The 20,029-nt window shown below is 39.4% G+C and overlaps 1 protein-coding gene and 1 long non-coding RNA gene across 2 annotated transcripts in view; one reads left to right on the top strand and one right to left on the bottom strand.

Annotated features, from left to right (window-relative positions):
* Positions 1-561: 561 nt before the first annotated feature.
* LOC144090663 (uncharacterized) lies at positions 562-18,787 on the bottom strand. The gene is made up of 3 exons (XR_013305475.1): positions 18,666-18,787; positions 12,175-12,274; positions 562-672 (listed from the first exon to the last, which is right to left on the bottom strand). It is a non-coding gene; the product is annotated as an uncharacterized LOC144090663 (long non-coding RNA).
* mafa (MAF bZIP transcription factor a) overlaps positions 9,979-20,029 on the top strand; it is a 59,214-nt gene continuing 49,163 nt past the window's right edge. Inside the window, exons 1-2 of the mRNA XM_077622268.1 lie at positions 9,979-11,434; positions 18,722-18,787. Coding sequence (XP_077478394.1) covers positions 10,377-11,434; positions 18,722-18,749 — 1,086 coding nt within the window. The 5' untranslated portion in view covers positions 9,979-10,376 and the 3' untranslated portion in view covers positions 18,750-18,787. The remainder of the gene's footprint in view (positions 11,435-18,721; positions 18,788-20,029) is intronic.

Raw genomic sequence — 20,029 nt, 5'->3', positions numbered from 1 at the left:
GCTGTCATCCAAACTCTCTACCAGCCGGGGTTCTTAGTGATGACAAAAGAGTTCAATGTATGCTGTAATTATCTTTTGATTTATAGTTTTTGTTTTACATTGGTTTGGAAGAGGTTGGCGGTAGGGGAAAAACAAGCTCATCTTGTAACAAACTATTCTCCTCTATCTTGCTAAACTTGAGGATCTTTATTTAAAGTTTATCAACTCTAAGCATATTTTAATTCTCCTCTTTTGGGGTTGCAGAGAAGTCCATTCATTCATTTTCTGAACCGCTTAGCCTCACAAGGGCTGCTGGGGTGCTGGAGCCTATCCCAGATAATTACGGACACCAGGTGGGGTACACCCTGATTCGGTTATTTGTTCCAGAAAACAAACATTCTCCAAAGACTGCTGCCAATCCTTTTACTACATTAACGTGAGAGTTTGCAAATGACTGAGTGACAATTCCTAGAATAATCTAGTTAAGTTTGTTATGAAGAGTGGAGGAGAACAACAATATAGAAAGTTTTGTCTTGTATGGAAACAATGTTACCTTTTGTCTTGGTGAGGAGGTGTATTGGTCTGGATTGGATCAGGCTGGTCCTCTAATTGCCGACTGGAATGCCAGACCCGTCCAAGGATGTGCTCCGACTACTGGGTCTCATTGTCCATGTGAACTCTGACGCCATAGCTCTGCAGTCACAGATCACAATTTGGATGATGAGCATTTATTAGTCAATTTAATTGTAAACGCATTGGCAAACATGTGATGTGTGGTAAAAAAATAATGTGATTCGCAAAATGAGTGCATGCAGAGTGCATTGTGTCTTTTCACATTCAAATGAGTACGAAATACACAAAAGCAGGGGTTGGGAATCCGAGGCTTGTGAGTCATATTTGACTTCATTCATTTGCTGAAAATATAAAAATGTAACACCCTTTTTAAAGTTTATCATATGACGATAACATTATCAATCAGTGTTTGAGATAAGGTGGGGGGAGTAGTTAACATGTTGGCCTCACAGTTCTGAGGTCGAGGGTTTGATCCCAAGTTAGCCCTCACTGTGTAGAGTTTGCATATTCTCCCTGGGCTTGGGTCGGTTGTCACCGGGTACTCCAGTTTCATCCCACATCCCAAAAACATGCAGGGTAGGTTGGTTGAACACTCTAAATTGCCACTAGGTATGAGTGTGAGCATGAATGGTTGGCTGTCTCAATGTGCCCTGTGGCCATTGGCTGGCCCCCAATTCAGGTTGCCCCCCAATCCTTGTGAAGATAAGTGGTTCAGAAAAGAATGGATGGATGAATGTTTGAGATCACACATTAATTAATGAACATGTTATACGTATAGTATGTTTAAATTCACAATCTGTTGCGATCCGGCAGTGCATATCTACACACTGGCTATGTCACAGAAGCTAGGAGACTCATTGTTCTACAGGAAATGCTCTCACCATACAAACTGTAGGTTTGTATGCTTTAGATTTAGCCACTGATGTCACAGTATTTAACCATACAACATCCGTTTGCTTTACATTGAAGCCATTACAAACACAACATAGAATGGGCTAAGGTCTGTGGGACTCACATGACACTCCAAGCGAATGTAACCTTCAAGAAGTTAAAGAAACATTTTGGGTATCTTTGTTTTGACACTTTTGCCTCAAGCTAACAAACTGAATTATACAAACCTTGTCATCCTCGAGGTCAATAGTTTTTCTGGAACTGAGATGACATCAGGGATTCAGCAGCTGTTTTTCGCACTCATAGACAGATATAGATTCACTCTCCAGTATGAATTTGTCTCCAACACATAGTATAAAGGTAAGAATCCATGCAACACTCCCATTACTGCCAGTAGTGCAGGTGTGTGGAAGTAGGTATTGTAAATTTGGCCATTCTGAAAGAACTACAGTACTGTCCACGTGACTGTATATGAGTTCCACCTGCTGTGTCTTTTCTGGCTCTCCTTCCCTTGTGTGACCCAGGTGCTCGTTATTGTCATCAACCTCTGTCTATGTATTTAAACCTGTGTTTTGTGCCTAGGCATGGAGGTATTTGCTGTCATGCTTATGTCACCTTTTTGTTTGGTGTGCGTCTTCGTCCTTCCTCATTAAGTTTGTTTCTTTGTTAATTTTAGCTAGTTTTATGTTTGGAATGTTTTTTATGTTTTTGTTTTTTCATTAAACCTTAAGTTTGTGCACCTGCACTGCCTTTTCGTTGACTGCTTCGTGCTCCTGGCTTACACAGCCGAGGCTGAAGATAACAACTTATATGATTTTATTAATATTATTTCAATCACTTCTATATCAATAGCTAGAGCTCAAGGGAACTTGCCCACTCATTGAGGGTTAAAATATACAACCGAATAAAACAAAAAAAACATGGAATTTTTCAAAATCTTTACAGCTCAATATGGCTAATACTACGAGTATGCCATGTGAAACACTCGCCAAAAACTAAGCAAGGCTGCATTGACTTGTTGAGATTGCAGAGATTAGCTAACAGTTAGCTTCAGATAAGCAGCACATACTTGATTGCTCAGTAGAGTCGACACAGTGGGGCTGTTGAATTCCCTTCTTACCTCTTCTCATTCCATTAAGAATCTCTCAACACTTCAGAGATGTATTCAATTATCCTCAGTGTGATTAAATGTTTTCCAAACAAGTTAATTAAAAACATCTTTGCTAATTGAGTCTGATTTTAATGCTCACTGTGGCGCACAATGTTTGACCTATAGGGAGGTTTAAAAGGGCCAAGCTCACACTCACAATCAGATGACATTTCACCATCTTAGCCATGTAACAATTGGAATGATATCATTAACAGGGAAAGATACAGACTGCAGAAGTGAAAGAGATGATGGCCTTTATAAAGCTAATTATAGTGGCAGCACAGGGATGGAAGCGATGAACATTTGCGGGTCAGGCTCCCCTGGTTAAGATAATTCCATAACCCTGCTGTTTCGTCGTGGTGGTTACTCCTTGTGCCACTGGAACAAATATGGCATTAGATGTAATTACTTAAATCACCATCTTAGATTAAGTGTGATTAAGCAAAGATAATCACAATGATCTTAGAAGGGACAAAAAACTATCTACTCACGTTTCATCAGGGCAAAGGTTTACCTAATAAAAGTTTTACTTTTGCCACAATATAAGTCTAAAATGTCATTGCAAGTCCTGCAATTAGAAATGGATAACATTTTTATGATAGAAAAAAGAAACAGAGAGTTGATTAGACCTGAATGCTAAGACCTCTAAGCCTTTAAGGCAATAGTAACTTCATAATATAATGTAAATTATATTTTAGCAATGGTTTTTGGGTTTGGGAAAATTAACTTTTACTCACACTAGTGTGCATTAGGTCCGGTCCTAACCCTGTACACTCCCAGGATAATAAATGCAATAATTATGTGTTTGTGAAATAACTGTAAATCATTTAATGACCCTACAAGGCAAGAGTTATTTTTAAAAGGGGATTCATCAATATTCTCCAGGGGTACACTGAAAGGTCAGAAAATCTCTCATTAGGCCATGGGCATGCGCTTTTGCTTCCCAGAGTGAATATTTACGCAAGTGTGGATGCCATCAGCAGCAGATTTGCGTCATTTGCGTGGGGATTGGCGTATCTTTCAGCCAGTAAGAGGTAGAAGTTCTAAAGGATAGATGACATGCAGGTAACTAATAGGCCGTTGAATACTCTCATTCATCCATATCATTTCATTTTCAAAGCGTCAAATGAATCATAACTGGGCTTTTCTGGTGGTTTTAGAGGGGAAAAAATCTCTTATCCAAGTCAGCCTCATCAATTCAAAACTGGCACTCAATTTTAAATCAAGAAGATCCAATCAATGATGTATGATGTTCTGAAGTAGATCAGGGATTCTTAACTTTTTTTGTCTTTAGGGCCCAACTTTTCCTTTTCACAGTTGCCATTGACCCTTTCAAATGTGATTTGAGTGTTTTTACTTGTATTACATTCTGATTCACTTATCCTCACAAGGGTCACGCGGGGTGCTGGAGCCTATCCCAGCTGACTTTGAGCAACAGGCGGGAGACATTTGAATTGGTGGCCAGCAAATTGCAGAGCACCGGGAGATGAACAACCATTCACGCTGCCACTCATTCCTCTGGGCAATTTAGAGTGTTCAACCAGCCTATCCTCCATGTTTTGGGGATGCAGGAAACCAGGGTACCCAGAGAAAACCCACACAAGCCCGGAAAGAACATCCAAACTCCACAAAGTGAGGACCCACTTGGGATGGAACCCTCAACCCCAGACCTGTTAGGCCGACGCCCTAACCTCTTGACTATTGGGCTGCCTGTAAGCTAAGCAGTGATTAATTAATTCAGAGAATAAAAAACAAAGATAATGCGCCTGTGAGTTAATCATTCAACAGATGATTATACAGTAGACCTTCTCAGGTTAACCATAATGAGACAATGGTTTATCTCCAATTTGTGTGGGTTAAATCATTTTCTCCATATAAATTACAACAAACAGGGTGTAGATGATGATATGAGCATTAGGGTATTTTGTTACTGTTAAAACCAAACATTGTTGTTGTGTTTGTTCTCATGAGAGGGCGCACGTGTAAAATAAGCAATGAGCAGTCTTGTACATTTGCCAAATTGTAGTGTGAATTTTGTATCCTCAAATATTTGCTCTCTTCTATGTAAATGAAAATTCCAGCGGGTTACTATGTATATTCTAGAACTACAGTGGAAGTCATACTAATTTCTATTACTCTGATTTTACAATTGAGTAATCATTTAATTGTATTTTCCACCGAAAGGAGATAGGTACTCTATATGTGGTAAAAAATGAGTCATTAAACTGAGACAATCCCCACTCACACATGCGCAAAGACACGCACACACGTGCATGTACGTGGCAAATTGTGCACACACACACATAGGCACACATACACACCTCTGTTGCAAAGTCTAAGTCATGTGAGAGCACATAGAACATGAGATAACCTTGAACATTTTTCAAACAGTTCATATGCAGTAGAATCTAGTGTGCTACATAAAAACTCAATTTGTTATGTTTGTTTCAATGTAATTATGGGTACATTTCCAGTATTGTGCTTGAACCCGTTCCATCTGATGGGACTGGCCAGTCTACCTGTTTTTGTCAACTGAAGAAAAAGTGAAATTTACTACATATTCCTTTGGTAGTAAGAGGAAGGAATGTGGAAAGTCAAAATATTTTGACATTTTAGGTTAGTTCCCCTGTCCTGAAGACAGAAAGCGAAATAAAATACCCTTGCCACACTGAGCCCACACAGTGGGAAAATAGTATGAGAGATCATCACAAAATTCATTTCAGAACTGTAATCTGTTCTTTTTGTGACCTTTTGTTGTCTCCTCTATCATCTGCTGCACCCTTCTCAGCCTCGCCCTACCTCTAACTCATGGATCCGAGTCATTATGACATGGCTGTGCCCACATTCTGTTGCTAGAGTGAAAATTAATATTGCAGCTTTGTTGTTCTCACTCAACTGTTGATGAGATTGTACTGACAGATGCTACACTTTGTGCAGGCAGACATGCGAGTTATGTCTCAGCTCCACACTGGGACTTTTTCTTTTGTTTAAATGGTTTAGTACGCAGTCATTTCACAGTATACATTTGCGATGGAAATGTAAGCTCACAAGTTATCTTCATAATTGACATTGTAATTGGTTAAGGCCTGAATGCAAAAGTAAAGGAATGCAGAGGAGCTGATTAGATAGCTGTCTGGACACACACGTGCGCACGCAGACTAACAGTCATATAACAAACACCTCAGTGACCTATGATCTCTCGACTTACTCACTCCCATCTTTCATCAAATGAGGTTGAGGAGTGCAGGCCTCAATGTCACATTTCAGTGACAGTAGATAGCAGTTATTATAGTGGCTTATTTATTGTTTTCACAAATAACAGGCAAACACCCGTTACATTATTTTCATTGTTTTTTTAAGGATGGGAATTTGACTACATTTCCTGAATTGCTAATATATTTATTTTCTCTATTTCTGGTATTGCATTTATGTAAATTCTGAAGAAGTGGGCTCTCACCTCTAAATAATATCTTGTTAAGGTTCCTAAAAGACCAAACTAGCTAAGCGTCAATTCCATTCAGATCCAACACAGCCTCCAGTAATATGTTGGAACACAAAGCATTGTTGGTATGTCACTGTTAGGAAGAATGTGTCATGCAATATCTGTAATGTACAGCCTGACAAGCAAACGTGACGCACAACAAGCGAGAAGGTGATGCCACAAAAAAAGCATTTGATTGAGGTTGGCATATTTGGCGTATTCAGCGGACACACCTACATAGTTTAAAAGCAGAAAATACAGCTTGACTTTTTTGCAATTTGCCAAATATTCCTACCATCTTTTGCATTATATAAAACACCCTTCCTTATGATGGGTCTACAGATTTCAGAGCCTGTGATGCTTAATTAAGCAGTGATCGTAATCATAGCATATAGCTACTGTCACACTAAAAAAACAGGGCATAAAACCCATATTAAAAACTAATAACAAACTTGACTTCACATTTTTTTCATAAAAAAAATATTTACCACTGAATTCGTCTAGAGTAGCAAAGCAAATGTTTGAATATGTTAAAATATACTTCTCTTTTTTGTGTGTTTTTACATTGCAGATGATTGAATGTCGAGCAGTTTTTTTTCCCCTGACGAGTAATTGACAAATGGTTGTAGTAACAATGACAGAGTGCATTAACGCGGCTATTCGAGGAATGAAATGAATGTTGAATGACTGCATTGAATTTAGCTGTTCTGGTTTAAGAGGTACTTCTACATTATATCTAATAATATGATACATTGCTGAAACTGTATAAAATATTACGTACAATGTTAAACCTTGTCTATTTTCACATTGTATGTGTTTGTTGGTTTGATACCTTCCCTCTCCTATCCCATGCACATCGCTGGCTGCATCATCAATAACTTGAGCCACACAAAAGCAGCTAATTTAGGTCCGCCACTTTCTCCTGTCATGACTAATGAGGTCTCCCTTCGTTTGTGTATTAGTCTCGCTCTGCTGTGGCCGTACCCCCGGGAACGGACCACTGCTGTGCAGGTAAGCCCAAACAGATGACAGGGCAACTGGGTGGAAATAGAAACAATAGACTTCTATTGGAGGATGTGTTCAAATTCAAAACTCAGAGGCTGTAAAAACCAACTGATACATTTAACATTAACACATGCAAATGTAGTTGATTAACTTTAATGGTTACCCACTACTAAAATGCAATCTGGAAATTATCAGATAAGCACCGAGCCCCAGACTTGACATGGATAAAAATAAAAAAATAAAAATTTACCTCACTGTAACGATTTTGTGCACATAAAGTAAATACTTTGCACGCATGATTTTATGTTTCCTACTCACAAAGTATTTGCACATACAGATGAAGTATAAACATATTCACACGATCTAGTTTAGAGTTAATTTCTCCCAATATTTAAGTATTTGAGAGAGTGACAAATAAGGTTTCTCCTCTACCGCTAAGGAATAGCAATTTGAGAGCACCATGTCTGTTTCCTTCTATTGCAGCATTATTACTAAATGCACCTTGTGCCCTCAGTTTATTGCATTTTTGGCACACACAATAGGGAACTCATGCAAAAGGCACTCAATTCCACATGAATGCAATGACTTTCTGGTACTGTTGCTGCATGAGAAAGAGCATTATGGAGGAGCAACTTTATTAGACGTTGCACTCAAATTCAAGGCACAAGATAGAGCACCAGGCCAGTATAGTCATGTTTTCGTCAAGTTTCATTAATTTTAGTTTTTTTTTTCTGTGAAAAAAATTGACTCTTCATTTATATAGATTGGACTATAACTCCCGCAAATTGTGCACGACGAAGATTTAAATACATAAATGAGAGTGATTCACTTTGATAACACTGATGCAAAGCCAAGCCATTTTTATCGCTAAGCCAATTTGGAAGATTGTAACAAGTGGATGGCATGTCTGCCTTTCAAATATAACCCAAATCAACTTCTAGGGAGCCTGCCCTTTCAAGAGTTATGTATATGCACCGCAAGCCTTCTAAATATGACATAAGGATATGGGTAATGTGATCCCAGAACAAGTTATACTAAGAAATCTGCAAACAGGGTTCTTGGAAGCAAAAACAAATAGATAAAGAAAGCACACGTTCCTGGGGATGAGTGACGGTTCCAAGGGGCAAAACATAATGTTTCCATGTTAACACGTCTTTGACTTTTGGAAAGGAGCTGCTCCAAAACATTTTGACTACAGTGAGGGGCAAGGAGTCTGAAAAAACACACATCTGATACCCTGGTTAACATGTTATTGGTCTTGTTATGTAATTTCTCTTGTCAGCTGTTTGTTTAATGTATGAAGACAGTGATCTTGGAATATTGTGAAAATGTCAAGTGCAATGTTGGGATAACTTTGTTTGTACAAAAGTAAAATATCAATTATGCCTTTTGAACGGGAATACAACAGGTTATGCTCTGTGTGATTGTGCAAAACTGAGATAATTTCTAACGATATGCTATTGATAAACCTTACCCAATGAGTACACCATGAGTCACATTATTAGTAATCATACTAAAAACATATTGCCCAAAAATGTCTTTTAGAACATCTCTTTAAATGTATGCGATCAGATGCATGATGCACATAAGCATATATTTAAAAAGTTCAATACTTGCATAATTCACTAAAAATTGTCAAAATAAACAAGAACATTTGACACAAGTCATAACGACATATATTAATATTTTTTCTTATAAGTAAATGTGCAAACCCCCACAGCCATAAGTAAAAAAAACCTTAACATTTCAAGGATTAATTTACAGTGCTAAAAAAATGAACTGACAGGAACATCAGCTTTCATTGATTATAGTGACTTTTTCTTTCATTATTAGAGAGCCACCAATAATTGCGTTCATGCGCGTGCAAGAAGAACTAAATGGCACAAGGTATAGGGGTGAAAAGGTAACCAGGGTCACCTCGTGTACTACACTTGTGTGTATCGTACACAAGTCAAATCAAAGGAGGAGAACTCTGAACTGAGATAAAGTGCAATGAAAGTGATCGTATTATACGACTCCTCTGCAACATGACGAGCCAGTGCTTAGATAAAGTCATTTTATGGCAGTGGGACATGATTATCAGGTGGATGGAACATTGGGTTCATGCAATGTTCACGTTCATGCAAAACAACTTCACCTTAGACAGACCAATCAACAAAATTCTAATATGTAATATCCGTAATATCAAATGCATTGCATTGAATCAGGACAAGCATTATTGAATGTTTCATTATAAACGTTTTTTTCTTTCTTTTGTATTGTAATTTGATTAATGTATTGGTTTTAATTCCTAGTATGTCCAAAAGGTGGCAGTGTTGAGTTTTACACTGATGCAAAAGCGCGTGTGAGCGTGGCTTTTTGGTAGCTTTTTGAATCATATTCACCCAAAGAAGTTGAATAAAATTAAAAGTCCATGGCAAGAGGCTCAAATACACATTAAAAGTGAGACAAGTTTGATCATATATGCAAAACAATATGAAAGTAGTGTTGCAAAGGTTTTCTTAGCCTAAAAATAACCACAGGCAAAATAGCATTGCAAATGGAATAAAAGTAACGTATGATTTTCTAAAGAGAACTCACAAACGTAAATGAGCCAAGAGCGTGTCTGTTCATGTCCTTTAGGGGGACAAACATGAAGTAATTTAAATGTCCCGATGCAAAGTCGAGTCGAGTTAAGAGTAGGGCGAGTTTACTTCCCAGCTGGGTGTCAGCTGACTACTTTTGACAGTTGACATGGTATAGAAGCGAAAGGGGGGGAGAGAAAAAAAAAGTTTGGTTTCTGTAGTCGCCTAATATGCTAATTAGCTCTCGGAGCGTGCGACCCCATTGGCTGGTCGTCCGAGACAATTTCCCACTTGCAGCCTGACGTCACGTGCGCACTAAAGCTCTTAAACTCAAGTGCTGTGTGATGCCCGCTTCAACAAAAAAAGCGCTCCCTCGTCCGTCATCCCTCGCTCGCTCGCTCGCTCCCTCGCAGCCGGCTGCTCCGGCTTTTGGGGATGTCTCCGTGAGAAAAAGGCTGGTGGAAAAAAGTTGTGTTAAATGTTTGAAATACACGCCGCGCGCCGAGAAGGGACTCCGCTCCTCGTGTGCGCCACAGCGGGCCGGCGTGCGCGCACGTCAGCCTCCGCCGAGCGACGGCCAAAGTAGTCCGAGGCGAACTTCTTGGCTCTCTTCTTGTGACGGCGTCTCCCCCCACAAACTCCCCTCAAAGTGGCTCACGTCGTGGCCAACCAGCCCGGCGCCGCGGCTGCTCTTCAGCCCGCCTGGAGGACTGTGAGCGGCGGCAGCAAGAGGATGGCATCAGAGCTGGCAATGAGCAACTCCGACCTGCCCACCAGTCCCCTGGCCATGGAATATGTTAATGACTTCGATCTGATGAAGTTTGAAGTGAAAAAGGAGCCGGTGGAGCCCGATCGCACCATCAGCCAGTGCGGCCGCCTCATCGCCGGCGGATCCTTGTCTTCCACGCCGATGAGCACGCCCTGCAGCTCTGTGCCCCCCTCCCCGAGCTTCTCGGCGCCCAGTCCGGGCTCGGGGAGCGAGCAGAAGACACACATAGAGGACTTCTACTGGATGTCCGGTTACCAACAGCAGCTCAATCCAGAAGCGCTGGGCTTCAGCCCCGAGGACGCGGTCGAGGCGCTCATAAACAGCAGCCACCAGCTCCAGTCGTTCGATGGCTACGCCAGGGGCCAGCAGTTCCCCGGCGCTGCCGGCCCGGGAGGCGCCATGGGCGGGGAGGAGATGGGCTCCGCCGCGGCGGTGGTGTCGGCGGTCATCGCGGCGGCTGCCGCTCAAAACGGGGCTCAGCACCACCACCACCATCACCACCACAGCAACAACAACCACCACAACGGGTCCAGCGGAGGAGGGGGCGGCGGAGGTGGCGGCGGCGGCGGCGGCGGCGGTGGCACCGGCCACCACCACCACCACCATCATCCGGGCCCCGGCGTCCAGTCCAACGGGGTCTCCGGGACCGGCCACCACCCGCACATGCGCTTGGACGACCGCTTCTCCGACGACCAGCTGGTCTCAATGTCCGTCCGCGAGCTCAATCGGCAGTTGCGGGGGGTCAGCAAGGAAGAGGTGATCCGGCTGAAGCAGAAAAGGAGGACCCTCAAGAACCGAGGCTACGCGCAGTCGTGTCGCTTCAAGCGCGTCCAACAACGCCACGTCCTGGAGGGCGAGAAGACGCAACTGGTGCAGCAAGTGGAGCACCTCAAGCAGGAGATCTCCAGGCTGGTCCGGGAGAGGGACGCGTACAAAGAAAAGTATGAGAAGCTCATCGGCAACGGCTTCAGAGAAAGTGGCTCCAGCAGTGACAACAACCCGTCGTCTCCAGAGTTTTTCATGTGAGTCTCCACAATTTTCGCGAGAAAGAAATCATTGATGAGTTACTTTACTCACAACCGCTTTCAACGTTTTCACTTTTTTTCTTCATTTTTCACTTTCTTTTATTATCATTATTATTATTATTATCATTATTATTATTGTTATTATTATTATTATATTATTATTATTTGGACATTTCCCTACAAATGCCCTATAGGAACCTTTTGTCCTCTTTTAATTTGTTCACACATTTTAAACAGATTGTTGATTCTGATGTGGAAAGATTTTTCAGTTGACAGAACTTTCATCTACTTTTCTATATGAGAACCACCTGTCACTATAATTCTCAACCCTCATTAGATTTGCAGTGTGATATGGACACAACTTAGTTCAGCAAGTGCATGCGTGCACTTCACTTGCCCTTTGACATGTTTTATTTTTAAGTTTGAAATCAGTGTGCAGATACTTGTTAAACTGCATTCATGGAACTCTTTCCAAACTTAAAGGACTGCCAGCCATTTCATGCATTTGCTTCTTCTTCTTAAAAAAAGAGACTATGTATTCATTGTTTTTTCAAAGAGTTATTGAACTACTCTGCATGCTGGACATGTATGTTCTTTTTTTATGCCGTTTTGTTCCTCTGTGCTGTCTTTTTTTTATTATTATTTTATGAGATGATCTCCAGCATGGCATTCATATTTCATTTATGCCTCCTCACTTTTTTGGGACAGCTATACAAAAAAGTGACAGGACTCCCCACCTTTGTACAGTGCGATGGCGTTTCAGCTGTGTTGAAGTGCACCTCCACCCAGCGTCTTTATAGTCTTGAATGAATAGATAGGAGTGGATCAGCGGGGAAGCTGGTTTGAGGAGGGGGAGAAAAGAAAAAAAAAACTTTTTTGTACCGTTATTTAAATATTCTTCTGCATTTGACAAAAGATGAAAGTGTAATATAAGTACAAATATGTATAAAATCAATTTGAATGATAAAGCAAAGTTCCACTGTTTGAAGCATTTTAGACGATTAATAGTATCGCTCAGAAGCAAAAAAAAAAACATTTGGACGTTATTTGACTGGTTTGGGTCAAGTGGATCCAGTGAGCAGAATTGTACAGTGCACTTGCAGCATACGAGCAAAATCTCCCTTTGCCACAATTATTGACAAGCAACTTTGTTTGGCATTTAAGATTCTCATGCTTTGGATTTTTTTGTAAAGAAGCTGAAGTTCTGTGAGTGCAGCGCACAAAACATTCTGGCCTGTCATCGTGATGTAGGGAGTTACGAACAAGTATTTTCCACAGTTATTTGGCCCATGTTTTAGTATTTGTAACACATAATACGTTCACCATCACTTCAGGAGTGAAAATGTGTTGACTTCAACAAACTCAATATTTGCAAAGCAATAACACTGCTCATAATTGATAATGTCTGGACATTGTTAGATGGTCAGGGATTGATACCCTGCATGTACAAATAATTAAAAAAAAACAGGGAGTTCCTTTTGACTATATGTGAAATAATCGTACATCATACATACATATAAATATATATTTTGCTGTGCAAAATTATTTCACTCACTAACCATATGTGATGTTCATATGTGCTTGTTTTGTCATTTCATACAATTAAATGATATGCAATAAATGTACAATTGCCTTCAATAAGTTTCTACCTTTTCTTTAACTTGTCCTCGGACTTTTCATCGAGATTCAAACATAAAGCAAGCAGAGAATTCCATCATGAAAAGTTTTATAGCACAACAACACAATTGTTTTTTTTCTTTTAATTTTTTTTCTCATGTATTGTTTACCCTCCAGCCCACCCAAGAATATGATTCTCGCTGTTGGAATTTGCCCCAAATTTGGTGAAGGGGAAAAAACTGCATGTTGAAATTATTAGAAGCAGAGATGTCCTCCATGCAAACCTTTCAAGACAGGACCACATATCACATAATTATCGAAGCAGTGACTTGTATTGTTGTTTAAATATACAGCCAGCAATTTGCCTCAAATGTTTTCTCCTTTAGATAAACTGATAAAAGCATTATATCAATAAACCTTTTCAAAGAGAAATATAAATTGCTGTAAAACATGGAGGAAATATATATATATATATATATATATATATATATATATATATATATATATATATATATATATATATATATATATATAAGTGAACTGTATATGTTTGGATCATTTTTCATCTCAGATCACATTCTTTTATACATATATACATATATGTATATATGTATATATACATATACACATGTATATATATACATATATACACACACATGTATATATATATATATATATATATATATATATATATATATATATATATATATATATATATATATATATATAGGGATATATGTTTTGATTACACATTTGGTATGTGCATGTATCCTATGACTTTTTCATTTCATGTATCGTGCTGCTTGATGTGTTTTTTGGACAGAGTTTATGCATTCACACTCGGTCATTTCAATTCCACCCCACCACTTCATCCTGTTTGTCTAAAGGCCTGAATGTTGGTTCAGCTAGCAGTGTCCGAGTGTAAAGGGGGGGTGCACGGAGTGGACAGTCACGTCATGTGAGGGGGCGCTGAATAAGGTGCCAATACCAGGGGGGAGAAGAAACTCTATCCTGTAATCTGGTCGCTTGTTGGACACCTCTTTCAGAGCATTCTAAATTATAAATATATACTTATATATAAAACTCGGCTGAACTTTTACCCTATTAAGGACTTCTTTTTAAAATGCAAACATTGTAAGCAAGAAAAAAGTGTCTATTGTGCATCTTATCCTCCATTGTTCCAAGAGAATTACCTTGATTTACCAGGAATGACTGACATTATTGTGAAAACCTTTTGGGTACATTTTCCGAAAAAAAAATAATGAGTACTCGTACAAAGCATCAAGTGACAGACGCAGTCTGCATTGATCAATTTTCCAACAAAACTCGTCTCACTCAAAGCAATTTGTGACACATTGGGTCATTTTGCTCGCCAACGTATGCATGTCTGCTTTTATTCCAGTGATTTCCTCAGAGATGTATGCTGTTTTGCGCAGCCGAGAGAGGAGAGGGACTGAGACAATAGTTGGGCTTGTGCTGAATTAAATGGTTTTGCTGATGATTAATAGTGGTGTGGCCCACTGACTCCTGCGATGTAGGGATGATAAATCGAGAGCGTAGCTCCGTGCAGCTGTGCCGCTGTCGGGTCTTTGCATGCGTGCACATGCTAAGCAAGTCACGGCCAAGCCGCCCTCTTTCCTCACTGTATCTAATTACATCTATTTGATCTGGGATACAGTATTGCTATTTTCATAAAAGAGGAAAATATTGAAAGGCTTGAGAATAGATGACGCCCGTTTGATTTTTACTCCCACTCAGACAACGTATTCAAAAGGAATCTTTAACATAACGGGGGCCTTTTTTTCATTGATTTTATAGCCAAGGGTTGTGGGTTTTTTTGGGGGGTGGGGGGTGTAAAAATGGTTTTGATCCACTTTTAAACTCTTTTTACATGCCTGTTTTGATTGTTGCCCCATTGGTATTCATCAATTTGAGGTAAACTAACAGCACACTTGGTTCCCTTTGCCATTGTAAACAAAGTTAGACTAACTTCAAATTGATGGGCATGGCTCTGCCCTGAGTGTGTGATATTTTGGTAGCTGAAGTTTGAGCTGGTTAACAAAAGCACCACGCATACCCACACAGAGCAAAATATGTGGCATGATGCAGCTTGCAGCTAACATGCATGCAAAGTTTTAAACACTTCAGAAAGAAGCACAGAAAAATCTGAATCTGTTGTGTTGTTGCTTGAGTTGTGTGTATTCATGTTTTTTTTTTCTTGTCTAACACGCATCTCACAAGTGTACAGTAGGTGTGAATGTGCGAGTGTTTGTCTACCCACGTTCACATACATGTACAGTATCACCTTGTCATCTTCACAAGCAAAGGATGAGTAGAGGTCAAAAGGGACAGCACACAAGGCTGCTTTCAAAGTCATTAGAGTAATCTCTGCCCCGGGGAGTCCACGCTCATTTCCTCAGCCCAGAAACCACCAAATGAGATGGACAAGCACATCCGGCACACCACAAAACTCAGTCAAATCTGAATTAGCTATTGTTTCTGCCCATTTCCTGCATTTTCCCCAATATCTCACACACATTATTTAAAGTAAAACTCTTGTTAGTAAAAAAATAACACTTAGTTATACCTCTGATATACTGTTAAAAAAATTAAAGTCTTCACACCCCGGTCAAAATGCCAGGATTTAGTACTTTAAAATAACGTGCTTACACAAGTTTGCACACATGGAAGCCTGATTTATGCTTGATGGTATTTGTACATCCAAAATATTAAGAACCATTCACCTCCTAAAATTTCTTCCTAAGTGGCCGGTCACTGCGCCAAAAAAAACATGGACAAGCAAGAGCTCCCACCGGAACCAGTACCTGCTTTATATACTTTTATAGGTGGTGTACTATTGTTCGTATGCCTTGGCTGCTTGACAGTGTACCCCATTTTTGGGAGGAATATTGTCTGACAGAGCCCAAGATGCACTGATGATAAAGTGCTGCAAATGTTGTGTCAAGCATCAAGCATACTGTGAACCAAGCTTTATTGTATAACTGAAGATGTGGCCGTGTATAGAATTAACCAATCACATTCACAAATATGCTATATGACAGTCAGCACAGACCTGTGACAATTTAAAGTGACACTGATTAAGCCCAAACACAGTTCAGTGGCTTGAGTAGACTTTTTAATACTTGCTATCAAACCCTGAAGGTTTTGTGCAAGATGCTACCACCTACAGGCCTGAATGACATCAAGTTTTTTTTTAGCATTTGTGCTTGCACCAAACAAGCCATTTGGAATTACTGCCATGTTCAACTAATCTTTCTGCACCATCACCCAGAAATATGACAAAGGTTGGATATTGGTGTCCACTGTGTGAAACAGCTTTTACATGCAGGGAATCCCCTCAGATTATTATAATTATTTTTAATATTTCTGGTTTAATGAAATTCTTGGTAATCATAATGATTGTTTTTTTTTTTCATATATGTTCATTCATTTTGGAGGATGATGATTGCCTTAACTGTGTTCCATGGTGTATTTCAGGGGTGCCCAATAAGGGGTTCACGGATTGGTACAGGTTTGGTAGCCATTTGGTGCCGGTCAGCCAGAGAAATAAATATTAATTTAATTTAGAAACCTTTTCAAAGTGTATTTTGGTCAGACCATTAAATATTTTCGGCTTCTTGGTCTTTTCCGAGCTTCGAGATGCTTTTGCTCAAACTAGTACAGCTGTTCAGGGAAGAGCTTTACTGGTCTGCGGTGAGAAAAAGGTTGAGGACCACTGGTGTATTTAATACGGTACCTTGAAATTTTTACTTTTTATCCTACCCTACACTAACAAGCTTTATATCATGAGATTATTTTAAAACCGTGATTCACGGATAAAATTTACGAGAACAGCTGAACTTTCTTTGGTGTTAATTGGAGGATGTTTAAATTTTAGCAGGCATGTGCTGAGTCCATATAGAATCAGTGGTTAATTCTGAAACAAGTCACACCGTTTTTCAAAAGGTTTCCCTCTTGTTGTCTTTTACTTCTATCAAAAATATGGATTTGGTTTAAAAAAAATAAAACTAAAAAGGCATTATGGAGGATTTTTTTTCCAAAGATTTATCTCATTTTATTGATTTCATTTTTGACAAATATCATTTGGCATTTTATGTGTTGTGTAGTCTTTTTATATCCAGCTGATGAATTGTTTATCATCTTTAAAGAACACTGCCGAACACTTTTTCATAGAATCCATTCCAATCAAATTCATTTTCATCCACATGAAACAAATAGAATTATTATTTGCTTAGCGTCCCCATTTATTTGTTTTTTTAGAATCACATAAACTGACTACATTGACATATGAATCACAACATTGAAATGTGTTCACTGTCCCAAATGGCTTTTATATTTGAAGATGGTATTTACAGATTTCCACTAGAAGAAGATAATGAAAATCCGGTCTCCTGTCATTCTATATGAGTGAGATCAAGTGTGGAAATGCTAAACTCCTTCAGAATTAAACTGACATCAGGGAGTCATTATGGCACTTATATTCAATCTGAGAACGCTTTTGCTATTTCTATAAATTTCCCCCCCTTTTTGAAGGGGTAAGAGACTGTGCTTCAAATAGACATTAAGAGGATACGTGTGGTGTCATTAGAGAGTTGTCCTTGAGAGACTGGCTGCAGGTTATGTTGGTAATGAGGTGCTCGGAACCTGCTGTGGTAATTTTATATGTCTGTAAATGGACCCAGACCAAGAGACTTAAATAAATGCAACATCATATATCAGTAGGCGCTTTACAACTAACGTTTTTTTTATTTAACAGATTTTGCAAAAAAATATTGAGCAAAAACTCAAATCACACACTTGTAAACATCCCAATTTGCTCCATAATAAAGACGTAAGAAGTTGTAAAGCAGAGCTCTGATCAAGATTAGTAAGAAACAAAAATAAAAGCCACCCCCTCCCACACACACACAAAATTACGCTAGTTAAGATGTTTGTATACAATCAGTAAAGAAAGATTTATACAGCACTTATATTAAAATGCTACGATTTTATATTTCCTTTAGTGCAGTTTAGTTTCCTCAGCGGACCTGTTTTGCATCCCAGCACAGGGAGCTGAGATCTAAGCTAACATTTCCACGTAACATTTACTGTTCGACTGAGTAGTCCCCACACCTGCTCTCCTTCTTGAAAATGAAAGTGTCTCTTATGAAGTGTCAGCGGCGAAGGCCAAAAATGTCACAGTTCATTCCTCTTTGTGATGAATTTAGTCCCTTTTTGAACAATTACTATACGTATAGTTTATTGAGCTGAGCAGGTAAAAAGTATTTGTCTTCTCATTGCAGCGACACACTGCACACTTAGATATTTCGTCTCGAGTGGTTACAGTGTTTTGATGCATGGAGCTCTGCCTGTAAAGTCTATTTGCATGCAAATTTTTACATTTCCCTCTGCATCCAACACTTATAGTGATCCATGTACTGTATTCAAGCAGACAGACAAGGCGAGAAAGAATCTTGCCCAGACTGGAACTATTTGTTTCCCTATGATTGTGGGTGGCATTTTTTGTGTGTGTGTTTGACATGTTGGCAGAGAATGACACATGCTAGAGAACACAGACAAATGACAGAAAAAGGCATAGTGTGTAATTTACCTTGATAGTCATTTATCCTCTCCTGTGTTTTTTCCCAATCTTATCTGTTTCTCTAGGTCATCCAGAAAATTCCTCCATCTGTGATTTCAAGCCCCATTCCTCTGCGCCCTTGGCTCTCTGAGGTAAAACAGAAAAGAAAAAGACAAAAAACCTTCAGTTAGCTTTTTTGGTTCTTTTTCTTTTACGCGACAAGAGTCCAGAATCTTTAAAAAGCCAACATAATACCAGATTTGGTGGCAAACTCATTACTTTTAAACTGTTATTAAATTGTTGCTAGAGGATTTTTGCCTTTCACAGGTCCAATGTCTTTGTTTGATTATCAATCAATTATAATCAAAATATTGTAATTTCTTATCTGTATTTTTTGTTACAAAAAAAGCGCATCACATTGTGAAAAGAATACAAGCAGTCTCTGCAGGAATTTCTGATCACAAGCCAATGTAAATATGTTATTTAAGAAGCAAGAGTTGGATTCAGAGAAATTTCTCATTCCTGTTCAAAATGCTTGACAAGTGTTCTAATCAAGGAATTGAGCACTATGCCGTAAGTAGAGCATGTCATAGTATAACTTGCCTTTTCCTTTTAGTGAGTTTGCATTGTGTGGGAGATTGGGTCCACCATGCACAAACACTCCAAATCTGAATACAGGAAAGGCTGAATAGATTAGAAATTAAGCAACAATTTTGGAGAAAGATGCTTCAAAGTGGCAGTTATTTTTTTCCTTTAAATTGTGCCACATTTGTAAGGGTCTCAAAGTGAGGATATGCATTGCTACGAAGGGCATTGTGCATCTTTACCAAGAATTGAGATGACAAATTTAACTGATCTGGATAGGGCAATTTCAAGCTGCAGCCCTTCCATCTCCAAACTGGAGTCCAGATTTTACATCAAGGGAGAAGAATAGACCAGAACTAGATCCTCCAGGAAAAATGTTCACCACAGAGTTGGGTTTATCAGAGACTATGGCAAGAATGTGTTAGTGGAAAGCATGGAATGGCCCATGAGGAGTGGTGACCTCCACCCAATTGAACATTTGTGCGATCAGCTCCTGCAGGCTGTTTGTGCCAGAGGTGCCAAACACAACCATGTCATCTGGCTGGTGACAAAAGCTGGTTGAATAATGGGATGCTATTCCAGAGCCGTATGTGACCAGCATGAGGGGGAGGAGGCACCAGGCCAATGTGGCTGTGGATGGCTCATCCACAAAATATTGTGGCTTTCTGATTGTTAAAAGAATAATTGTTAAGTTCAAATTACATCTTGTTTCTATGCATCTTACTCCTCCAATAGAACCCAAAAACTAAACAACAATCATTGTAAAAAAATAATTTTCAGCACCAAATAACCAAGTAATTTTTGAATTG

Source organism: Stigmatopora argus, chromosome 2 (genome assembly GCF_051989625.1).
Source record: "Stigmatopora argus isolate UIUO_Sarg chromosome 2, RoL_Sarg_1.0, whole genome shotgun sequence".
Taxonomy (NCBI): domain Eukaryota; kingdom Metazoa; phylum Chordata; class Actinopteri; order Syngnathiformes; family Syngnathidae; genus Stigmatopora; species Stigmatopora argus.
The sequence above is the reverse complement of the archived record's forward strand: the minus strand, read 5'-3'. Positions and strand labels throughout refer to the sequence as shown.